Here is a 24414-nt window from a genome sequence, read left to right as displayed (position 1 = left end):
AAATTTTTTTGCAATTGTTTCGTATTCGTTTCCTAATCGTCTCACAATATCAAAATCAATTCGTTTCAACAGTTTGTTAAATTCATTTCAGTTCAAATCGTTTCAAAATTTAACACCATTATCGCTATGTTTATCACACGCACCAATTTTTAAAGAGATTTTATTATCAAATTATTTATAATATCCATATACATCGATCTATGGCAATGTTTTCACTTCCTGCCATCATGTTTTGATAATTTTTAGACAATCTACAGTTTCCTACGATCTCGTTTTTTAGTTTTAAACGACGTACGGCGATGTTTTAGCTTCCTACAATCCTGTTTTTATGGATTTAAACAATCTAGGGCGATGTTTTAGCTTCTTACGATCGAGTATTGATAATTTTTAAACGATCTGCAGCGATGTTTTTGCTTCTTACGATCGTGTTTTGATGGTTCTTAAACGATCATAAAAAATTATCAAAATGCTATTGTAAGAAGCGAAAACATAGCCATAGATCATTAGAAATTATCAAAACGAAAAAGAAATGTCTGAAAATAGTTTCAAGCAATTAATTTATCACGTTTTTTATTGTTTTTTAATTGTTTTGGGAGAACAATCCGCTTTAAAATTCGTTTCGAAATTTGTTTCAAAAGGTTTTCTGCATTTCTTTCAAAAATAATTTTGGAATCGTTTCTCATTTACATCCCATTCGTTTCCACTTCGTTTCATTTTTAAACTTACAGTTTAAAATAAAATTCAATCGTTTCACAATAGTTTCAAATCGTTTCACCTTCATTTCATGAAACGATCTGTAAACGATTTTAAAAAATGATGATACGATCTCGAAACGATCATAATTTTTATTATTATTGGTTTTATCAGATAATTGCTGACAGAAAATAATTACTATTCAGAGCTTATAGCTTTTGAAAATACGTCAAAAATACTTTGCGATGATATCATACATTTAATGGATATGGAGTCATCCTGTATATTGCTTTTTTTGTGAATAATCAACAAATTCTAAATACTGGAGTTTGAAAATTAAATAAATGTTTTCTCACAGGCTTATTAGTATGTTTTCGCTTGTAAAATGTAAAATTTCTTTCATGAAACTATTCCTTGAAATTATAATTGGACAAGCTTTTCTCATTGCACATGGTTGGATTATCATGCAGAGTAATTTACGTATGTGGGGGTAAATTTCCCTGACTGGACCTGCTCAGAAATATAAGGTGCTCCTATTTATGTCATCATTAGAAGAATGATACTTAGAAACAGTAAAACCCCCATGTTAAATAACCCAGTAGATCAGAAGATCTGATCAGTTTACTTACGGAAATCCGGGTTACTAATGGAACTTGTTTCAACTACCCACTAGAAATACTCATTGATACATCTTAGAACTGTTAAAGTTTTGTTGCATTAGATAATAAGGGTGCCATATATGATATTATTGGATAGATGGTTTTCCCTATGGCTATATAATGATATGTGTTTTTATTTCCAGTTTTAGGTCACTAAATAAAAGCAATTATGACACATTGGCCAGAGGATGTTGGTATTCTTGCATGTGAGGTATATATACCTTATTTATTTGTGGAACAAGAAAAGTTAGAAACCTTTGATGGTGTTAAAGGAAAATATACTATTGGTCTTGGACAAAAACGGATGGGATTTTGTGGGGATCAGGAAGATATCAATTCATTGTGTTTGACTGTTGTGCAAAACTTAATGGATAAACAAAATATTGATCCTAAAGATGTGGGTCGCATGGAAGTTGGTACTGAAACAATCATAGATCATTCTAAGTCTGTTAAGACAGTGCTGATGCAGCTGTTTGAAGAATCTGGAAATACCAACATCGAAGGTGTTGACACGACTAATGCTTGTTACGGAGGTACATCTGCACTTTTTAATGCTGTCAACTGGATTGAAAGCAGCTCTTGGGATGGACGACTAGCAATCGTTGTTATTGCAGATATCGGTGTTTATGCTGCAGGAAATGCACGGTGCACGGGTGGTGGTGGAGCTATTGCCCTTGTACTTGGTCCAAATGCTCCAATAGTATTTGACAGAGGACTCAAAGCCACTCACATGATGCATGCATATGATTTTTATAAACCCAAACTGGCATCAGAATATCCTATTGTTGATAGTCAGCTTTCAGTTAAAAGCTATCTATCTGCTTTAGATAAATGCTATCAAGCATATGGGAGTAAATTTTCAAAGTTCAGTGGTCAGGAGAATTTGTTTTCTTTAGATTGTATCGACTATATGGTATTCCACACACCGTATTGTAAACTTATTGAAAAGTCGATAGGAAGATGCATGTTAAACGATTTCATGAATGCTGGTAATAATAATACTTTGATGCCTCAGTATAGTTTATTAGAAAAATATAGAGACTTTACTTTAGACAAAACATTTGATGACCCCTTAGTGTTTAAAGAAATTGAGAGAACATCTGTGCAATGCAGTAAGTCCATCTATGAAGCAAAAACCAAGCCATCTACATTACTTGCAACAAATATTGGAAATATGTATACAGCATCTTTGTATGGTAGTTTGGTTAGTTTACTTATTAGCATGAATTCGAATGATTTAATAAAGAAACGCGTTGTATTGTTTTCTTACGGTTCAGGATTGGCATCTTCTATGTTTTCTGTTACCCTCTGTCCTAACGAAAAGTTGCTTCCTAAGTTTCATGCCCTAATTGATTCACTAAAAAATATCAGAGTGATGTTGGATTGTAGAAAAGAAGTTGAGCCCAAAAAGTTCGTTGAAATTCTAGAAATCCGTGAAAAGTATCATAATGCTTGCAATTATGAGCCAAGTTGTTCATCTGGTGATTTGTTTCCAGGATCATTCTTTTTAAAGAGAGTAGACGAGAAGTATCGGCGGTATTACGGCAGAAATGAAGTGCTTATGAATGGTAAAGAACATTAAACAATTTTTAAAAATGATTTTTTCTTTTCTCTTTTTGAGTTACATAAACTTGCAAGAACAAGGATCCACTGAAAATACAAGTTATTCATAATAGTATATTATACATTTTCAATATATGTTTTTATTTATAATCTATTATTTTTATGAATATTTGAAGTCATTGTAAACTAACAGGTTATTAACAAGTCTTGTCATGACATAATACTAAAAGTTAGTTATTTAACATGGTGTTACTTTCGTTTTGTGATTAAATTGAATAGAGTGAAAGGAGGCAAATTTCATATGAATATGGAGTCATCCTGTATATTGCTTTTATTGTGGAGAGTTGGAAGGTGGAATTTCTAATTATATAAAGAATACACTGATTTATATTTATGTTTTGAAATAAATTTATTATATTTTATAAAAAATATATTATATTATATTAGTATTTCTTGACTTATATGTATGTTTAGGCTGAACGTAAAATATTTGGGTTTGCCATGGATGCCCAACCAGGTCAATAAAATAGTGCAGGGCGATAAACTTTTTATCAAAAGTGAAAAGTAGTGTGTGTAAAAAAGAACTGAACAATAGATTATAGGGTGAAAAAATAAACAAGTAAGTGAAATAAGGCTATGTGCATATACATGATTGCATACGCAGTTATAATTAACGTACACATTTTATCATGCAGGCACTATTTTCTTTATTGAAAAGCTATTTATTAAAACGCCATTCCCTCTATTAGAGGGCATGTACTTAATTAAATGATAAAAAATTCAGGTTGGCACTGAATTCCTTACCAGGGTGAAGGCAAACTTAAATATTTTAATAAATATTTTGTTAGTATTAGATGCAGTAAAAAACTTTTGCTAAAAATCCTTTGACAAATTGGTTTTAGATTTTCAATAAAGTGTTTTACTTAAATGTATAATTCTTTCTAGTTTAAGAATAACCATTAAGTTCATTTTGGTGTAAATTTATTTTGGTGAATTGCTAAGTCATGTGTTGATGTCACAAACTTTATGGTGCATATTATCGAAATAACAGATTTTGTCAAATTTTCTACACTAAGTTTTGTCAGAATAAAAAATAAAAGATTTCAGTAAAAATCAATATTATTATTATAATACATGAAACTAGGTTTTAAAAAAATATTGGTCTAGTATTGTCTCCATTAACTAAGCAGGCATGGTTGATGCAATACTTTTGTTTTGTTTTTTGGCAGTATTTCAAATATAAAACCCATCCTACTAGGTAAAGGGGCGTTTGAGAATAATAAGGATGATGATTAAAAACTGAAATTTATTTAAACAATGAATTACTTATCTTTAAAACGTTTTTACAATAATAAAATTACTTTTTTCTAAATAATAATATAGCTACAATAATATCATACAGTTTTAAATTTAGCTAAATTGCAAGAAACATTCAAAGTAAATACAGAAGGAATGTAAAATCAATATTGTAGCACCAATAAACTGATAATTTGATTTTAACTCAGTCGATACTGTTTTACTGTGTTTCATATTTGTTTCAGTCTGTACATCATATTACTCATTTCCTGTCTAAAAATAATGTAATTTTTTCGTCTACCGACATATTTCATGTTATCTCTGTATACAGCACCTTACGTCCTAAGCAAAGATATTGTTTTCATGTACCCATACACCACAGATACAACTCTCACGGAAAGAAGGACTCTTCCTTCTGTGAGAGCGGTATCTTTTTTCCCTCATAAATTGCTTTAAATTTTTTAAAAATTCAATGTTTACTTGAAAAAAGTTTGAATGATATTTATTTTTTTGTGTTCTACGCATTAGATAATATAAAATTATAAATGGTAGCCATCATGTAAACTGAAGTGTTTAAAATGAGTCAGGACAGTGAGCAAACTGACAAGCTCAAGTTGCTTGAAGACACAATAAAGGATGCTGTGGCTATCGTTATTGCAAGTGACTTTAACGTAAGTAATGTTTTTTGTGTATGACATTGGCAGGGTGTTAGCCAGTTTACTTTCCCAATCAAATATTTAATTTTTCTAATGACTTAACTAATTTTTCCCTAAACTAATGTAGTTGTGCCTCAAAACCTACTTGGCCAAGTCTGTCAAAAATTCATTTATTGCATTATGCTTTTTAATTTTTTATTTGTCAAAGCATGCACCAACAAAATGATATGAGTTTATTGATTTAAAATCCTTGGTTAATATCACAAGGAATTAGTGTCAGGAGAGTTTTTCACGTATCTCTCACCATATAAATTCAAAAACATTTCCTCCAGGCACTAATATTGGCCTTCCTCTGGAAGAATCAACAAAACTTTACAATTTGGGTCTAACAGGCTTAACTGTGAATTTCTAGCTAGCACCGTAATCAGTCACCTTAAGACTGGGCAATTTTAAAAATTGAAAAACACTAGTCAATGGCGCGTGGAAAAATCCATGAGTTTGCCCTTGCTTTTATACAGCATTGTGCCCGTTTCACTACTTGTAATACCATTTTGCATGGCAGACAGATGTATATACAGGTATTATAATATAGATGAAAGACCTATGTGTTTTCTAGTTATTAGTAAAGTTATAAATATTATTTACACTTCAAACTTTCTTACAAAACGATTTAAAACTGCTTTTCATTTAGAAAGTAGCTCAAAAATGATTTTAAAACCCTGTACATATCAAAAATTAATAAGTTGGCCATACTAGGATATGATAAGTTGTGTTCTAGATATGAAATTACATTTTTTTATACACACAGATTTGCCCTTTCATATTAGTCAATTCATCCTAATAAATTGTAAATATAAATTCTTTTTCAAAATAGAATGTCTTACCCACAAAAGCATGTGTCAAGAACTTGTATCTAAACAAACAATTGATTCTTAAGTACAGATAAGAATATTTACTGCTCATGTCTTAGCAAAATAGAAAGCAAACAAAAAACATGATAACAGGTTTTACAAAACAGTTTATTACACTGGACTTAAAATTGGCCAGTGTAATTTGAGTCTTACTATTGCTGGCCATAGGGTGGCCATAAAGTTTGGTGTTTGGAAGCTTTGAGTCCTATTTCCATCACAAAAATGACACAAGTCCAATTTTTCTTAATCTTTTCTTAAGTTTGAAATTGAGCTATATAATCTTTGCATTTTATAGTGATTTGTCTTTTTTGTAGAAATATGTTGCTGTTGGTTGTCTGACTTTGCTAGTTGCAGTTTTGATTTCTTGCATTGTTTGGTGTTGCAGAAAAAGAAAGGGTAACAATGATAATTCTAGTCAAGCACACACACCTATATATATATTTTTTAAAGGTTACTTTTAACCTAAATTAGATTGGTGTCAATGTATTTTAATTGAATTAGTGAAGCAATTGCATTGCACTTAAAATTTAAGACTAAATAACTTGAACACGGTTGGAAATAACTGACATCATCTCCCACGTTGGTAACCTCGGACCACCTGGGGACAAAATTAAAAATTAGTTGAATTCCTTAAATCTGGTTCAACCCATCTTTTTTGAACGACGGGTGAATGATGTCTTTAAAAAGCCTTAAACCCTAAATATCTTTGTATACTATTTTTTTTTTGCTATAGTATGAGTATTTGCTAACACCTTCGAAACCTGAAATCATTTATTTTGTTTCATTGTTCTTCTGAAAGCTATTGCACAGGCTGTTTCAACTAGTTTTGGTATGATTTCTCTTTAATGTGAATGCCTAATTTGAAACAGTTATTACTGGGTCTTTAGCTTTTCTTTAATTTTTTTATTCACAATTAGATGGCTTTTAGTAAAAATATTCTATCTATTCTATCCATTAAAAAGATAGGAAAAATGCTGTGCTTTTAATATTGATGCAAAATTACAATGGTAAATAATATGTCAATGTTTTTTGTTTCTCTACTGCAGTCACAAATGGCGGTGATATTTCAAGTAGTTCTAAGGAACAACTCCACAAAGCAAGATTTCGGAAAAGGGATCAGATCAGGTTTTACACAACAAAAATGCTTCGAAAGGTAATTATTGTATTTTATATAATTGAGATCTTGGAAGTGAAAAATATGTAACGCAGTTCATGTTTTAGGTTCGTGAATTTAAAGATGAAGTTTTACCTGGTGCAGATCCACCTGTGAAACGGAGAAGACGAAGACGCGAGTCTGGTTTCGCCAGGTTGGATTTGTACTTAAATTTGCTTTTTTAATATAAAACTTGTTGTTTGATGTAATAAACACACACAAAAAAAATTGTAGGTTTCCTCAAAGTGAATTTTGATAATAAAACAAGTTAATATTAAGTTTCTTTGTTTACAACTATGTATATATCTATATATCTAATCAAATCCAACATCTACATCAGACATGACATTTCTTCACCTGCGATGTCCAGACATGGATATGGCACGTTTTTATGTTCCGAAGTAGAATACACATCTCAAAATACACATATATAAGAAGGTGCAGAGAATATATAATGTTAGCCCAATAAAATTGTTATCTAAATTTTAAAATTCTTATAAAAAACTCATGTAATTCAAATTTATAGATTCCTTAAACGTCAGGATAATGAGTCAATTCGTATGATGAAGGAACCCCCTGCAGCACTCTTAGAAGCTGATTTCAATGAGGTAGTCTATTTGTTGTGTGCCGCGGTTGTGTAAGTACAAATCATTGTTCACCATTGGTATAAATTTGTTTTAAACTGAGCTGATGTATCCATGCACCTTTTTAACCTTGTACACAAATTCTTTTTAAACATATCAAGTTTTTTAAGACTTACAACAATATTTTCCTTTTGTTTAGGCAACTAGCAGTGAGACACATTTGCCTGCAGAAGTCATGTATATGTTAAAAAGTGTAAGGTATGGACATTGATTGAAGTTGTCTCTACAAGTATTATTTACATATTTTGAAACAATAAGCATCCATATCAGGTGAAGTAAAAATGTTTATGAAGGTCAAAAACCTCTAAAAACTGTCACATTAATATTTCTTTGTTCAACATATCACAAAAGAAGAAAAGTTTTACTGTATAAAATTGTCTGGCATTTGCTTTTAAAATTCAACCTCTGTTGTATTGTATTCCTTGGGTCATTTCCATATTAAGGGGATAAATCTATATGGCAATTAGTTTTTGTCTAATTTAAAAAAATTATTCCCTAAATTTGTAGAAATTGTGTATTTTTCATTTTTAGAAAAACAAATTTCCACTTTAGGAGCCTTTGTTCTTTTTCTTAAAGTAGACCTTAATTGTACACCTTATTGTAATGTAATTAATTGTGAACATTTTTAAAAAGCGATATTACTTTTTGTTGAGTCGTACAACTTTAATTTTTTTTCTGTATAATTAGCCTTTTGCATTTAACTACATTTTTTTACACGCCATTGCAAAATGTCAATTTTTGAGCAATGTTTAAAGAAACAAAAGATCAGAATTTCTAAGAATAATAAGGCTCAAACATACAAAAACATTGGTTTGACACAATGAACTTTAATGTTTTAGAGTCTTTGGACATTTTAACAAGCCACTATTTTTCGAGCTTTGCAAGTACATTGTGACCAAGTCTTTACCGATGGGAAAAGTGTTGTTTCGACCTGGATCAGTAAGCATTTTTATGATTTATAATGATTTAGTTTGCTTTTTTTTACAAGTCATTTTGTCACCTACACCTTTGATCTACAAAAACCTACCTGTTAGATTATTAATTTTCTGAATGAAAAAACATTCTGTGTGTGTTCTTTGCATGGTGCATTCAAGTTTTTTTGCAACTGCTACTATCTCCTTTTTTTAGATGGAAGAATGTATATATATTGTACAATCAGGGCAAATTAATTTATATCTTGTCGATAAGGTATGACATAATAATTTGCCATCTTAATTTAAATTGAGTTCATTATTGAGTGTATCAGTAGTATCACAGCATTTTGTATGGATAAATTTTTTCTTAGTAAAAAAATAATATTGATTTGCTCTTTTGTGGTGTATTGATTAAGTTTGGTTGTCAGGAAGCATACTGACAAATTTTCAACAAGAAAAACAGTTATATGAACTGTGTGAGGCCAGCAAGTCAACGAACTCTTATTTAGGCAAAGCCAGCATGTTTCGATACTTTCAGGAAAAAAGTTATCCAATCATCAAGTGCATTCCACAGTTTTATTTACAGTCATAAAATGACAATAACAAATTTTTTCAAATTTGATGGCGTAACAGTCTGACGGAAAAGGGCATGGAATGCTTATGCAATTTTGCTTATCTCTACATTTCCTATTTGCTTGTTATAGATAGTCTTTATGTATAAACATGTGTTGACAGATCATTTGATTATTGAAGTTCATGTCTCTCTGTGGGTTTATTTGTTTTGGTTTTGCTCTTTCAGAAAGGAACAGAGATGCTGTTGAAGAAAGTAAAAGCTGGTGATAATATACATAGTGTGATGAATATCCTTGATGCAATCAGAGTAAGTTTACTTTCTTTGTTTCTTTATTTATTGTAACTAATTTTTGCACATCTTTAATACAGTTGATATTTCCTAAAAATTATTTTTTAATGAAAATAAGACATTGAAGAAATATTTTGCGAAAATCGTTTTTGTCATTTTCAGAATAATTTTTTTATTTGTGTTTCATGGTCAGTACTAATTTATTTCTCAGACAAAAATTTTAGACAAATATTTTTGTTCAGCATTCAAATTTTCGTACAAAGAAGCTTTTTTGTAATTTATATTTGGACAACATTTTTTCGTGACAGAATTTTTAGTTGTGAAAACTTTTTGATGCAAGGAAAATTTTGTTTGAGAATAAGTAAACTTTACAAAGTCAGCATTAATAAAACAATAAAGCATTGAAAATTGATAAAGTAAATTATAATAAACATTTCTGGCATTTGCCTAACCGATGTTGTATTCTCTTTTCTTAAAGAGTACCCACATACAAAAAGCAACAGCTCCAGTCCATTTTATAAAGTATCTTTAAAAAATGAAATATAATATGGGATCTAATATGAATTTTCTGTTTTGTGATCATTATTTTTTGTTTATTCAGTCTTGTTGTTCTCTCGTTTGATGATGTCATGATGAATTTTATTCTTTTTCTTGTTAGGGAAACTCTTCATATAAATACTCAATTTTAATTAGAGCAGCCACAGATTCGCAAATTTTGATGTAAGTTTGTCGTAATAGATATCAATTCTTATTTGTCTATACCAACATTCTATCTTTCTGTTCTAAGTTCAGCTGTTTTTATTTCCAGGTTGCCGTCTCGTGCATTCAAAAAAGTGTTTGAAGATCATCCTGAGTCTTTAGTTCGCATAGTACAGGTTAGAATAATAAAAATTTTGCTTGGATTTACCCAAATCAGTCTAGAAAGGGTTGAGCATATTATAATGTGAGCGGTCACTATATTGTTCTGTTTTAAAATATTTTAATTGGTGGAAATCACCCCCAAGAAATGATCTTTCCCGATTTTTATGTGAAATCTAAGAAACCCAAAAAAATTGGGTTAATCACATGTCGTAATTTGCATAAGGCTCCTTTGACGAAGTAAACGTGTGTTGTAAGTTTTAAGTTCTAATCATAATCTCATTTGATGTTTTTACATTTCTATAATTACAAGGATTTCATAGAATTTTAAGTGGTTTTAATTGCCAACATTTAAGGACGGAAAGGTACGGGGTAGTACAAATTTTGTACAATGGTGTCTAATGGAAAAGTTGACAATTATGCAAAACAGTATATAAAATCTGCATAAGAATTAATTTTGTTGGTTGGTTTGCAAAATAAAATTGGGGAGCCGGAATTGTTAGTTTCTATGATCATATCACATTTTTACTCCGAACCAATAAGGAAATCCAAAGTGTTATAAGGTGGATGACACAAGTAAGTAAGTGGTTTTAATTTTGTTTACTTAACCTTGCTTATTTTAAACATATTACCAAGTTTGCAAAATGACGTATAAAGATATTTTTGGTTTTATTGAACGGAATAGTCGCTATTTTATGATTATTTTCATCAATTTGTTGTCTTTTAGATTGTCATGCTACGGTTGCAGCAGGTCACATTCCAAGCCTTTCATAAATTTCTTGGATTATCAACAGAATTGATTAGTGCATCATCAGTAGGTCATTTTTGTTGTTTATTTGTTTATTTATTTATGTATTATTTAAAACAATAAAAATGATAGTAATCTAGTGTTTATATTTCTGCGAGCATGGGTTGAATTACTTGCACTAATTTTTTTCTTAATGCATTGTTTTCTTACGACAGTGGTACCTTTTTCCATATATAAAAAAGGATTTGTATGCTTTAAAATTCAAAATATTAACCTTTGCAATAAAATTAAAACTTGTGAGACAATTTTTAATAGAATACAGGGACCCAGACACAAAAAGAAAATTCCGTATCATTCGTTGGTAGCTTTTAAATGGGTTCAAATTGACATTTCAAATTTGTTTTTTTACATGAAGTTTCACATATTGGGATTGTGCGAACTGCACATGCAATACATCTTTGTACACATGTACAATAGCTTTTTTAACATGCGCAACAGCTCTGTTAAAGTCGTGTTCACGTCAAAATTTTGATTGCAAAATGATCGAATCAACACAAAATAATTTTTATTTCGCACGAAACCCATTTTTGGCTTTCCCCAAGAGATGTTTTTTTTATCTTAACAATCTACAAATTTGAAAAAATAAGTCGAATTGGTTAATTTGTTAACATACGTAATTACAAGGATCGATGCCAATATTATTATTAAAATTATTAAAGAAATAAACGTGTGTTTGGATCAATTGACTGCAGGACGTGCACGTAGTATAGTAGATGGTGATGTGATTTCTCACAATCCATCATAATTACATTTTTTACTTTTGGTTTAAGTCGAATCTTCCTCTATGTTGCCTACATCGCAAAACTTGCTCATAAATCTAGGTGGGAAAATAATTTCAAATTAAACTTGTAGTAAATTGTATTAAAAAGGAAATATTTTGTGTCATATTTTACATAGACACGCCGTGTTAATGAAGGATTGAAGTCACTGTCTGTTTATTCACTTGGAAACAATGGAAACAAAGATTCTGTTGCAAAACCTAATGAAGTTGTTAGTCCAGGAAGGATATCTGCTATTAAAGAAGACAACGAAGTTAATACTGCACCTACCAACCAGCCTAATTCTTCACCAGTTCTCAAAAGAAGCTATACACATGACACAAAAAGTGCCGCAAAGACAATCCCTGCACCAATACGACGTAGTGGATCATTTGGACGTTTAGCTGATCTTTATGGAAGTGGTAAGTTTTACTGCAATGGCTACAAAGTGTTTAATCCTTCACATGGGAAAAGTAATATTTTTATTTAGCTGTGGATCTACTTTTTTTCAGGTTCAACCAGTGACCATCAATCAATATCACTCAGTGAGACATCCTCTGATTTCGATGCTGTGTTGGGGAGAGTTGGTTTAGACATAAACGAGACAGGAAAGCTAAACAACAAACAAAATTTTGACGAAGAATTAAATAATGATTTCGAATTTCCAAAAGAACAGCCACCAGAATTGGTCAGTGATGGTGGCGCTAATTATGGTATGGCGAACGAAGAAGAAGAGAAAATGCTGGCTGCAGTAAGATCTGATTTGGTAAAGTTGCTAAATTTACCTGTAAGTTGCCTTTGTTGTTATTGTTATTTCTATTACTGTGTATATACATATTTCTGCTGATGTTGTGTTGTTAATAAAATGTCATTTTGTTGATTTGAAAGATTTCTCCTGTCAGAAATATTTGTTTATTCTAGACTCCAAAGTTACTCGACAACATCCTTGCAATTGATTTCATACCTGCTAATTCATACCTTGTTCGACAAGGAGACAAAGTAAGTATTATCAGTTTTTATTTTTTTGCGATGTTGCGAACGTTAGTGTGGTTACTTCTTTATATTTTTATAGGATTCAAGTCTTTTCTTTCTCGTGCAAGGCAGTTTGGAAGTATCACAAAGCGAACGACAAAAGGAGGAAGTAAGATTTGCCTAAGCATTGATCTGAATATTTTGATCGTACTGTTTCATACTTTCAACAAATTGCAGTGTTTTTTTAGTAGCATTTAAAAATTGAATTTCTTGATTTGACGGTTTGTGGTGTGGATTAGAACATGTTGCTTCACAACCCCTTTGATGTTAACATACGCACCAAAACTTTGTTTTCTTATATGTTGCAGGAAGTGCTGTTTAATTGTGTGCCTGGTGAATTTATGGGATCATTGTCGCTACTGACTGGCGATCCATCCTTCTTTTCTGTTCGTACCATTGAAGCATCTTATGTTGTTATCATCAGTAAAGTAAATTTTTACATGTAAGTTCGTCTCTTGATCAAGTGGTTGTACACATTTCATAACAAGTTTTTTACTGGCCATTTTCTAATAAATCAGCAAAGCTAAAGTATATTTTTCTTAACATCATCCAATTTTTGGTAGTTTATGACAACAGTGTTTTGTTAAACCAGCCTTGGTAAACGATATGGTGAGGGAGGCAGCATTAAGGTAAAAAATTTTGGGGAAGGCTAATAAAATTAGATATCAAAAAAATTAGTTTTAGTTATAACTACTGTTAAATCTTCATGTAAAAGCAGTTATAATGAGTAGCTAATCAATATAGACCACTGATACCGTCAATTCAAGGATCTTTTAGTGTGTATCCATACCCCATGTAAATGGGGTAACCTCCACCTATTCAGCACATTTGCTTCTTAATTTCGGTATTTCCAATACTCTATCGTTCTAAAAAAACATATAGCAATTTTGCACTGCTGACTTACTTTCTTGTATTTGAAACAAAATAAACATTTTTAGGGTTAAAACAATATTTTCTTCAATTTTATTTCCTGAACAATTTGATCTTATTATTGAAGGCTAATCAAAGAACATCCAAAAATCGTACTTCCAGTTGCAAATAGTCTCATACAAAAGATGTCATCCTTTGTGAGAAATATTGATTTTGCTTTGGATTGGATGATATTAGAGTCGGGAAAGCCGCTATACAGGTAATAAGTGTATTAATTCTTATAAAGTAGTCAAATCATTATGCCTACAGACAACCTTTCTCATTCTCGTCAGCACTCAACTTGATTTATGCCAGCAAATTTTTGTCGACATATGCCAACGTGAAGCTAGCCAGTGAAATTTCACGCGGGCAATTTTCTGCCAACTTGAAATAATTGAAAAAGAATTACAAAGGCTACGCCAGTTCAGTACGAATTCTATTGGAGAACCTGTGCCAAGTTCATTTTCAAGATCTTCCTTTTTTAAGGCAAGTAAATAGAAGTAGGAAGGTTTCCTTGTCATCTGAAACAAAATCTCTCCTATCTACTTTTTAATAAGATTTGAAAGAATGCTTGGCCTACATCTATTGACTTTAATTTATGCAATAAGCAACACTTGAAGAACAACGTGTATCTATGTGTTTAGACAAACTGATGAAGCAAATTCTATTTATGTTGTTCTCAATGGTCGTTTACGTGCTGTTCGTACTCACGAGTCGGGGAAGAAAGAAATTGGTGCAGAGTATGGTCGTGGTGAATTTGTAGGATTGGTAACTCACTTCAACTGTTTTTTGTTGTTGGTCCTAAAACGAAGTCCATTGTTTACTCCCATGTGATATTTATTTAGGTGGAAGTCTTGACACACACTGATAGACATTCTTCAGTTCATGCTGTAAGGTATGATAACCAATGTTGTAGCGTCTTCTGTTTACTCACTAGATTATTGCTTCAAGGAAATAATCGCAAACCTATAAATGAAAGCAGAAGAAATTATAATCGACCACCGTGACAAAATAGTAGTTCACTAGTAATATTTCAAATGTTGTAGACTGTTGGAGCCTCGAGTTGATTTGATTTTGTGAGTTTGGACTAGTCTAAATGGTGCAAAAACTTTTACCTGAAAGTCACGACAGGGCTGACAAATTGGTTTTAAAACTGGATGGGCTGTGGATTGGCTTAGACGTCCCTATTTTTAAAAAATTGAAACTCTCGGTCTCGCCAGTCTGTGAATGTGAATTTGTTTTAGTGTTTGACAATTGAGTTATTGTTTTTGTGTAGAGACACCGAGTTAGCTCAAATACCTGAAGGTTTATTGAATACTATCAAGTTGCATTACCCACAGGTTAGTTGCTTACTTGGAAGAAGCTGCTCGAGTCTAGTAATTTTGTCTGTCTGCATCCAAACTTTCACAGCAAATCTTATGAAATTTGTAAACATTTCTTCTTCTTTTAGGTTGTAACCAGGTTAATTCAGTTGCTAGGAGATCGAATCTTAGGAAATGTAAAGAAAGGGTCAATAGCTCCTCTTGATTCAAAGTTAGGTGTGTAAATTTTGCTTTCGAGATTTTGTTTTAACGGTTGATTGAAGACCAACTAATTTGTCTTTTTCAACAAGAACTGATTCCTACAAAGTCTCCAAACTACCTAACTACTAGCCGACAGTATTTTTAATTAACGGAAATAAGTTTTCAATGCAGCGTCAAGTAGCTAAATTGGAAAATTTTAAGTTTCCATATCAACATCGCGATGCCTTATCCATAACATAATATATAGTTGAAAGTTTATAGGTGAGAGAATATAATGTGTCAACTAGATATCCAGCCTAAAATTTTGTGATGTAAGAAATATCACCATCGTTTTTCCATGCCGTCCTTATTATGAAGTGATTTTAACGAATAAACAAAAATGTGGATTATGATGGAGATAACTGTTTACCATGTTGCATCGCGTCGATCTTCAACATACGAAAGTAAATTTTTTTTTATATACTCTCTTAGAAATGATTGGAAAGAACTTGGGCACTGTTGCAGTTATTCCTGCTTCAAATTCTGTACCTTTACACAATTTTACATTCGAACTTGGCTTAGCTATTAATGATATAGGTATGAGATTGATTTTTTTTGTTCGGTACTTTTTCTAAAAAACTTAAATTTATTATGCGGTTGCTTTTTTATATAGGAAAAACACTTGTACTAACCAGTGACGTTATCAAGAAGAGATTGGGTAATGCTGTTTTAGATAGGTAAGTCTCTTTCTGGAAAAGAACAAAAATAAAATAGAGGGTTGTTCCATCCTGTCTATGTTCTGTCATAGACCCCAGAGAAATGAGGCCTTGAGTTATAGGTGTGGCACTTTTGTTTTGTTTTTCTTGCAGCGTTCACGAGTACAACTTATCCAATTGGCTTGGTCATCAAGAAGATATTCATCGCATCGTTGTTTATCAAGCCGATATGTATATGACGGAATGGACCAAGAGGTGCATACGACAGGTGAGAGAATGTTCGTTTTATCTAACTTTCTGCAGTTCCTAACGCATCGATAAGAATCGATTTGTGCATCATCTCAAATCATTGTTGTGTTGGTTCCGTTAATTTTGAATTGGAACTTTTAAGCACTGAAAAAACAGGTGCGTGTGTTTGGAGGGGGGTCTTTATAAACAACGGAGTCAGAAAATGTATTAAAATATAATAAGCGGCGAGTTGGTATAAAAAGTTGGAGTTTTAATCTAAATTGGACCGAATGGCAACAACTATCCTTTAAGTTCTAATAAAATCCTTGATACGATAAAAACTCGACTTCTGCTAATTAGTTGTGGCTCCTGTACTTTTCAAACCAAAACTTTTTAAAAAAAAAAACATTCACATATTAAAAAATCGTTTACACTTCATAAAAAGTTAAAGCCTTCGAGATTCAAAGTTTCTAATCTGACGAAAAAATATAATTTTTCTCCGTAAAAAGTTCTAAAAGTTAAAAAACAGGAAAAGTGCTAATACCTGAGAGTGAGGGTAGGGGTCGGATGTTTTTTAGATATACGTTCATCTATTCTTTTACTTTTCATTATAGGCAGATATTATATTAATTGTTGGTATGGGAGAAGACGAACCCACTGTGGGGAAGGTACGTGTTTGTACACTGTTACCTGATAAATGTTAAGGATCGGTTCCAAACTATAAGTTTTTTATATTTAGTTGGAGGCTCAGTTGGAAGGCATGACTTCTGTGCGTGCTCAAAAAGATTTAATTTTGCTGTATGATGAGGAGACGTTTTACAAACCAACACAAACTATTGATTGGTTAAACGCAAGAGGCTGGGTTTCCGCTCATCACCATGTGAGAGACGTATTTATTCTGAATTTTGAAAATCTATAGTAAAATACCCGTATATGTCTGTCTGTCATGCAAAATTATACCGCAAGTAGCGAGGTGCTCGCAATGCTGTATAAAAAGAACGGGCGAACCGTGGATTTTTTCACGGGCCACCGACTAGTAACAATTTATTACCGTATTTGTACTAATTTGCGCGCGAACAAATTTTTGAGCTTTCGCGCAAATGTTCGCCAGTGAGCGTGTTTTAGTACAGAAATTACGCTCGAAAATATTAAACGCAAAAAATAGACAGCTGATAACTGGAACTTGTTTTTGCATCCAAATTTCTTACACTCCACTCCTTTTACTCATGATTTAGAAGAAAGCAGATATAAACAGGATACCGTAATTCCTCTTTTTAGTCCCCGGGGGCTTATTAAATTGTGAAGGTTTTAGACAGGGGCTTAATAGTAAGGGGGGGGGCTAAATAAATAATAGAATTTTAAACACAATATCTATTTCCCAAATTAATACATAATGTTAACTTTATCTGTTTTATCATCATCTTCAGCTAACAGAAGAAGGTCTACGTCTTCCGTGCACCGCTCCTGTGCCTAGTGCCTAGAACATACACAGCCCGTTGTAAAAAAAAAGAAGCATAGATATTTTGCAAACAAAACTTAGGGAGAAAAAATTAAAGCTGCAGCATATGGACATTGTTGTATATGACGTTAAATTAACAAATAATATCGAATTTCTTTGACTACTTTTATTTTATTTTTTATTTTAATTTTTTAAATAAAAGGAGGGCTAAATAACTTTTTGAGTCGCTGGAGGAGGGTGCTTATTATAAGGGGTGGTTAAATAAAGGGAGGGGGCTAAAAAGAGGAATTATGGTTAATCTGTACCTGTCAAAAAATCTTTATTTACCTACTTTTGCTTTTGCGGGGGTGTTTTAACTTGCGCGAAAAAGTAACACGTGAAATACGCTCATGTTGCTATAGAGCGAAACTAAATATGCGCAAAAATTAGGACAAGTGAATAATCTCAGTTAAACCTGTGTCAAGATGAGTAGTTATGTTATTTGGTTTGTTATTACGGAAGTTTGAAGTTGGAGACGATTTACGGTGCACGTTCTATTACTTACATGCCCTTTTGTTTTTCTTTCAGGTAAGATGTCCACGTAGGATATTCAAGAGAAAGTTACTTTCGGAACGGGTTAGTAAAGTACAGTAATGTCCTTTTGTAATTCTGTTTGATCTTGTTGTATCACGTTTGCTGTGTTGAAACACCTGTTTTGTTTAGTATGCAAACGATCCCAACTGCACGGGTCCTTCGAGGTAAGACACAATCTTACCTGATTACGATAATTCATTACTGTTGCATAAACTTTTTACATTGGTGTGTTTTTTGTTGTGTTTTCAAGGGATTTTTTTATCTAGACAATCAGATTTTGCTCGATTAGCCAGAGTGCTCACTGGTACATCAATTGGTTTAGTACTGGGTGGTGGAGGCGCGAGGTAATCTTTATGCTTTTCACACTTTGTTGCTTGTTTATCTTAACCAACTTATTAATTTAACTAACAGGGGGTCAACTTGATAAAATGTGAACTGTGTGATACCATTTAGAAACGTAGATATTTTACGTACTTAACGAGTTTCAGGAAAAATTATATCTCTGTTTTAGAGGTATCGCACACGTTGGTATTATCAAAGCCTTAACAGAAGCCGGTATGTGTTCCATTGTTTTTAAAACTTAACGTAACTTTATTGATGTTTTTGTCTTCCTTCGTTGATGCTTTTCTCTTTGTTATGTTTGTAGGTGTTCCTATTGATTCTGTATGCGGGACAAGCATGGGAGCATTCATTGGTGCTTTGTATGCTGAAGATGGCAACATAGTGAGAACAACACAACGGGCTAGAGAGGCCTGTATGGTGCGTAGTAATATTTCGTAAAATGAAGTGCACGTTGTACATATTAGGGACATTACATGATTTCTTCTAAAAACTCGTTTCTGTTTTAAAATGAATTCGTAAGACAAAAATTAATCTGTAAAATTTGAGCTGGAATGATCTGTTAGGCTCGGATGAAAACATAAAGACTTTTTTATGATTCTTCACCTTTTGTTTTCATATCCATTTATTTTATTCCAGTGCAAATTATTAAAGTATTTATTTGCCACAAGTTTAACGTCTTTCTTTTTTTTCGTTCTAGAAAATGGCTTCGCTGTGGAGGAAACTTCTAGATATGACGTATCCGCATACTTCTTTGTTTACTGGTAAGGCTACCATTTTTACTCTTCTCCGAAGATCTCTTCTATTTGATGCTTGTTTTTGACTTCCGCATTGTGATAGTTCAAGTATTAAATTTATCAGCCTGTGGAGGAGTATTTTCGAATGTTTAAGTTTAGCTATTTTTAACCACCTGATCAGTCTATTTTTCTGTATAGATAAACAAGGCGGTTGATAAGCTAAATATTGATTTTTTACGCTTTAGGAAGAGCATTCAACGCTGAAATCGAATCAACTTTTGGTGATTATAAAATAGAAGTATGAAGATTTTTTTACTAACCGTAATAAGGCTATTCCGTAGAACGAGTTTCTTATCTTAAAAGTTTTTTTCCCTAGGACATGTTGTTACCTTATTTTTGTGTAACGACTGATATATCGAACTCAAAAATGAAAATCCACCAAACAGGTATATAAAAATTTATATTTCAGTTTTTGATTCTTTATTTCGAACATTCTTAGTGACAGTACAATTATTTTCTACTCAAGCGACGAAAACATTTTTGCGAGAATTGCTGTTCGCGGTTACGCTAATTGAGAAATAAGCCATTTTTATGATTTCGCGAGAGTTTACTTTCGCGAAAGGGAAATAAGTTTCGCGACAATCAAATTTGGATTAAAAACTGAAGAAAATACTTTTTGTAAAATACATGAAAACATGATTTAAAAGTTTGATTTCGCGAGAACTTTACTTCGCGAAAACTTAGTCCTTACAAAAATATCCCTGCAAAAATTCGCAAATTCTCGCTAAAATTCGATAAACTACGTTAAGTCAAACGGCTATCGCCTTATTTTATTTAGGTTCAACTTGGCGTTATGTTAGAGCTAGTATGTCGCTGTCTGGCTACCTACCACCCATGTGTGATCCAGTTGATGGCCATCTCTTGCTAGATGGAGGTTACGTCAATAACTTGCCTGGTAAGTAGATGAATATTCACTAAAAGATGTTCAGTTTACCTTTTATTGATGTGATTTAAATTATTCTCCAGCATGTTTCCGTTGTTTATCTGGTTCTGGCGTGATTCTGAAATTATTCCAAAATTAAGCGACGTAAAACCAAAACGCAAAGTCCGTAAAAATCGGTCCCTGCGATAATTTTCCGAAAAAAGCTGCGCGCAACCATTTTGAACAAAATACGGGTATTATTAAAGAGAGATAAGAGTGCTTGTATGTCGGTAATAGATGCTAAACTTTTTTGTGCGCAATCTTTACACGCGCTTGTGTGAGCACGTTGCAATATTTTAAACTTAAAATAAAACGCTTTAAAATCTCAGTACATGCAGCATTTAGGACTTGTGTTACAGCCTGAGCAGATTTTTTTCTCTTATCAAATTGACATCATTATTTTTTTTATAAAAATAATTAACTTACAGCATCTGTGAATTTAAATTTCTAAATGTTTCCATCCAACTTAGAGTAGACAAACAACTTAAAAACTAAGTAAGAGAAGGATTTGTATATAAAATTGATAGTCACAAATTGCAAAATATGAGCAACTTCGCCAGGATAGAAGCATTACATATCAATGCCTTTAAATAAATTGTTTTTTCAAGCTCCTTTCCATTTGATTGCATTTTCCGATATATAACGCAAAAAAAAGCTTACGCGCGCACTTGAACAAACATTTTTAATAAAGCGGAAAATGCAGGCAAATGAAAACCAGCCTTGAGTAACCTTTCTTTCGCGATATTTGCACATAGCCATCGTAAACAGTTGTATCAATGTTTTTGAGTTTGTTTGTATTAGCTGATGTGATGCGAACACTCGGTGTCAAAACTATTATTGCTGTGGATGTTGGCTCAAAAGACGAAGCAGACCTCACGAATTTCGGTGACTCGTTGTCAGGGTGGTGGATGTTGTGGAAGAGACTAAACCCTTTCGCAACTCCTGTCAGAGTAAGACCAGTAAACGTTTTTTTAAAAAATTACCAACCGATAAACAACTAGTGCTGTGATGGTAAAATTGTAAGCAACTTTTTATAGTGCTCGGTTTTGTGCTTCAGCAACTATGAGAAATTAAAAGGAACTCTTTATTAAAAAGAAAATTTTAAACATAAGTTATGACAGCTGTAGACTTTTCGTTTAATTAGAAAAAAATCTCGAAAGCACTGTTAAGTAACTTTGGGGGTGGGCTAAACCCTAGTTGTTTATAAATAGGCGTAGACTTCTGTAACCAATGATAAACAGTGTCTTTTAAAACCACGATTGTCCTGGTATACTTCATTTTTTATTGGATACCCCACTGGCTCATGTTTCTAGAATCATGTTCTCTGATTTAACAGACGTAAGGTCTTTCGCTTTTAACTTTGCTTTATTTTTGCAAGGCATTTCAAATTAGATAACCCTGAAATTATTGTTTATCTAGATTCCTGATATGGCGGGTATACAAAGTCGTTTAGCTTATGTTTCATGTGTGCAACAGTTACAAGAAGTAAAGAATGGAGGATATGCACATTATATAAGACCTCCAATTGACAGGTTTGCTCCCTCTTTTGTTGTTGTTGTTTTTGTTGTTGTTTTTGTTGTTTTTGCGAATTAGTAAATCAATAGCTATATGTCCTGTGTTTAAAATAAATTTTGTATTAAATTTACAGAAAAATTTCGAATTTACCGTACATCGCATAAAATGCGAAACAAAACTGTGCAAATGCCTGTTGTTGTTTAAAAAATACGGAATTAAGTTTTCTCTAATACAAACAAAGTCGCAGACATCAATTCCGCATTATTCCGCATATTTTCGTCCGCGAAGCTTATTTTCCACTCAAAAAATTAAACTTGATTCGTTAAAAAACATACGCCAATCTATGTAATTTAAAATGATTTTTTTGTTTCATCCATTTGGTATTTTATTTATTTAATGTTGTTTTAGATTTAAAACGTTACAGTTTGGTGCTTTCGACGAAATATTGGTAAGCTTCATTCCGTTTCACTTTCTTTCAGTTTGGACAAAGAAATTAACTTTAACCACTAAATTAGCTAGTAAGGACAGGATCAAATAAAAGTTTCTTCGTCTGTTTTGAGTAGTTTTCAGTGTTGCAATGTATTTTAAATTGGAACTTGTGTAATGTGCGTTTGTTCACCTGACTAGCACGCAGGTCCTACTGCGAGTGCTTACATGATACTGTAACTGCAATCAGACTTTGTTATAAAGAAATTAAGATCTCCAGCTTCCATCGACCCAAAAATTATTTTGTTGTGCAATGGGCACACGAAATAGCGTGTATTTTAAAGACAGACGACCCTGTGGTTTTTTCCACGGGTTAACGACTAGTATGTTTAATAATACCTTTATTCTGTGTGTTTAAAATAGCTGCTCACAGCTTTATTTCGGGTCCCTCGCAGAGTTAATAATTTGCTGACGGATGACCCCGTTGATTTTCTCACGGGTCAACGACTAGTATATCTATAATGTATAGGAAAAACCTTAAGTTACGGTTTTATCTGCCTTATATTTTTTCTCGATATTCATATATCATTGTTTCGTAACAGGAAGTTGGGTTGCATCATGGGAGAGCAGTATTCAGCAGCCTTTTGCAAGGAAACTTGCTTCAAAGTGAGAGCCCTCAAACAGCAAAACAGAAACAGAAACAAATAATTGTGGTAGGTACTATCTTTTTTCTCTGCCAGGTGTGACCAGCCTATTTAGTTGAAAATCTGGGCAGAGATTTCCTCAAAATTCCTACAATCTACTTTCATCTCCTTCAAAAATAGATGTTGATGTAATTGATAAGCCAAGGAATGTGTTCAGCTTCTTATGATACTTTTTTCTACGCTTCTTTTAAGCAGAACCTTTTTTCTTTCGCACAGGGTGGAAACATAGCACCATCATTCACTGACCTGGCAGAACTTGTGTCCCGCATCAAAGCACCTGTCAGCATATCACGTCAATCACTTAAGTCGAGATTTTTCGACTATCAATCTGATGACGACGTGTCGGATGTTGATGACGTAGATTTTTACGAACGTGGAACAGTATCCGACCAAGAATTGATGCCTGAATCAGATTTGTTAAGTGGGATTGAGGAGCCAGGTTACGAGGTATTTTGACTTATTTTAGAAGTCTTTACACAGGGTGTCCACTCTGTAGGGAGTTGTCAGGAATATTAAAAATATAGGCAAAAAGTCAGTAAAATTTGGTCTTTATGAAATGTCAGGAAAAAATGACAGGAATTTTCCACTTTTGCACTAGGTCCTTGTAATGCTTCTTTTTTAAATAGGATGTGTCTGGAAAATGTCTGGATTTTAAATTTATCTTCAGCTTGTATTTGTTTCATCCTTAATTTCTTTTTTTAATTCATGTATATTGTATTTTTCTTCGTTCTAAAACAACTAGTAGTTCATCAGCCATAACTGTAGAAAAATTATAATTCGGAAATGTCATGATTTTTAGCTAAATAAGGACAGGAATTTCAGGAAATCAAGGTTAAGTTTTAAATGGCACTGCCTGTAACTGCAATTCGTTTAATAACAGAAGTTGCTTTTAAACTTCGCTACTCGGCCTACCATTTTTTGTTTGCAGAAAGAATAGAATTATAACATATCAATCAAACTGATATATTTATTAATTTATTAATGTTCTTGTCTACATTGCGTAACATATTTCATATTTTAGTCAGAAGATACCGCGAATTTACGGAAACGTCGGCCTGTCTATCAACGTGTCAACAGTAACCTCGTTTGAATGCAGTATTAGCATTTGCCTCGTTTGAATGCAATGGTAATCTCGTTTTTAAGCAATGACACTGTTCGCAGCTGTTTTTCTGAACTAGAAAAAAAAACTCCGCATAGATTATATAGACTACGGGTTTTACGGACACTGTGAGTTTCTAAATTAGTTTCCAGTCCCTTAATCTTCTCTTAATGTTGCACCGACGACGACGTCATATTATCGTGTTCTGTATTCCGTCAAACTGTAAAAATTTTTATATTAAGAAACCGCTTAGAGTTTTATCGTCAATTTTTGATGCCATCATAAACTCTCAAATCGTGAAATTAATATAAGAAAAAAAAAATGTTTTATACACTTTAATGTTTCATAAGGTTTTAAAATAAAAATTGTATATATATGTTTGTATTTATAAATAAAAACTTTCGTGTTTTTCGACATT

The 24414-nt window shown here is 32.5% G+C and overlaps 2 protein-coding genes across 4 annotated transcripts; both read left to right on the top strand.

Moving 5' to 3' along the window:
- Positions 1-1477: 1477 nt before the first annotated feature.
- Positions 1478-3883, top strand: LOC130662494 (hydroxymethylglutaryl-CoA synthase 1-like). Its single transcript, XM_057461378.1, has one exon. The coding sequence runs from the start codon at positions 1522-1524 to the stop codon at positions 2932-2934; it is 1413 nt and encodes a 470-aa protein (XP_057317361.1). The 5' UTR covers positions 1478-1521; the 3' UTR covers positions 2935-3883.
- Positions 3884-4581: 698 nt separating this feature from the next.
- LOC130662490 (patatin-like phospholipase domain-containing protein 7) lies at positions 4582-24412 on the top strand. Of its 3 annotated transcripts, XM_057461372.1 has the most exons (42): positions 4582-4882; positions 6093-6174; positions 6825-6931; positions 7000-7085; positions 7458-7539; positions 7715-7773; positions 8415-8514; positions 8704-8763; positions 9289-9369; positions 10010-10071; positions 10160-10226; positions 10937-11023; positions 11915-12197; positions 12288-12562; positions 12697-12774; positions 12848-12916; positions 13116-13249; positions 13805-13936; positions 14361-14484; positions 14562-14611; positions 14993-15056; positions 15167-15254; positions 15711-15815; positions 15892-15955; positions 16088-16202; positions 16777-16830; positions 16902-17042; positions 18189-18236; positions 18324-18358; positions 18461-18538; positions 18706-18749; positions 18841-18953; positions 19234-19297; positions 19516-19568; positions 19647-19716; positions 20109-20225; positions 21054-21202; positions 21672-21784; positions 22176-22215; positions 22796-22906; positions 23114-23344; positions 23919-24412. In XM_057461372.1, exons 1-42 carry the CDS (start codon positions 4790-4792, stop codon positions 23985-23987), a joined length of 4077 nt encoding a protein of 1358 aa, XP_057317355.1. In that variant the 5' UTR covers positions 4582-4789; the 3' UTR covers positions 23988-24412. The 3 variants fall into 3 exon arrangements, with proteins under 3 accessions (XP_057317355.1, XP_057317356.1, XP_057317357.1); XM_057461373.1 differs by lacking the exons at positions 4582-4882; positions 6093-6174 and adding an exon at positions 6588-6607; XM_057461374.1 differs by lacking the exons at positions 4582-4882; positions 6093-6174; positions 6825-6931; positions 7000-7085 and having other exon boundaries at positions 7472-7568.
- Positions 24413-24414: the final 2 nt, after the last annotated feature.

This window comes from Hydractinia symbiolongicarpus, chromosome 10 (genome assembly GCF_029227915.1).
Source record: "Hydractinia symbiolongicarpus strain clone_291-10 chromosome 10, HSymV2.1, whole genome shotgun sequence".
Taxonomy (NCBI): Eukaryota; Metazoa; Cnidaria; class Hydrozoa; order Anthoathecata; family Hydractiniidae; genus Hydractinia; species Hydractinia symbiolongicarpus.
The sequence above is the reverse complement of the archived record's forward strand: the minus strand, read 5'-3'. Positions and strand labels throughout refer to the sequence as shown.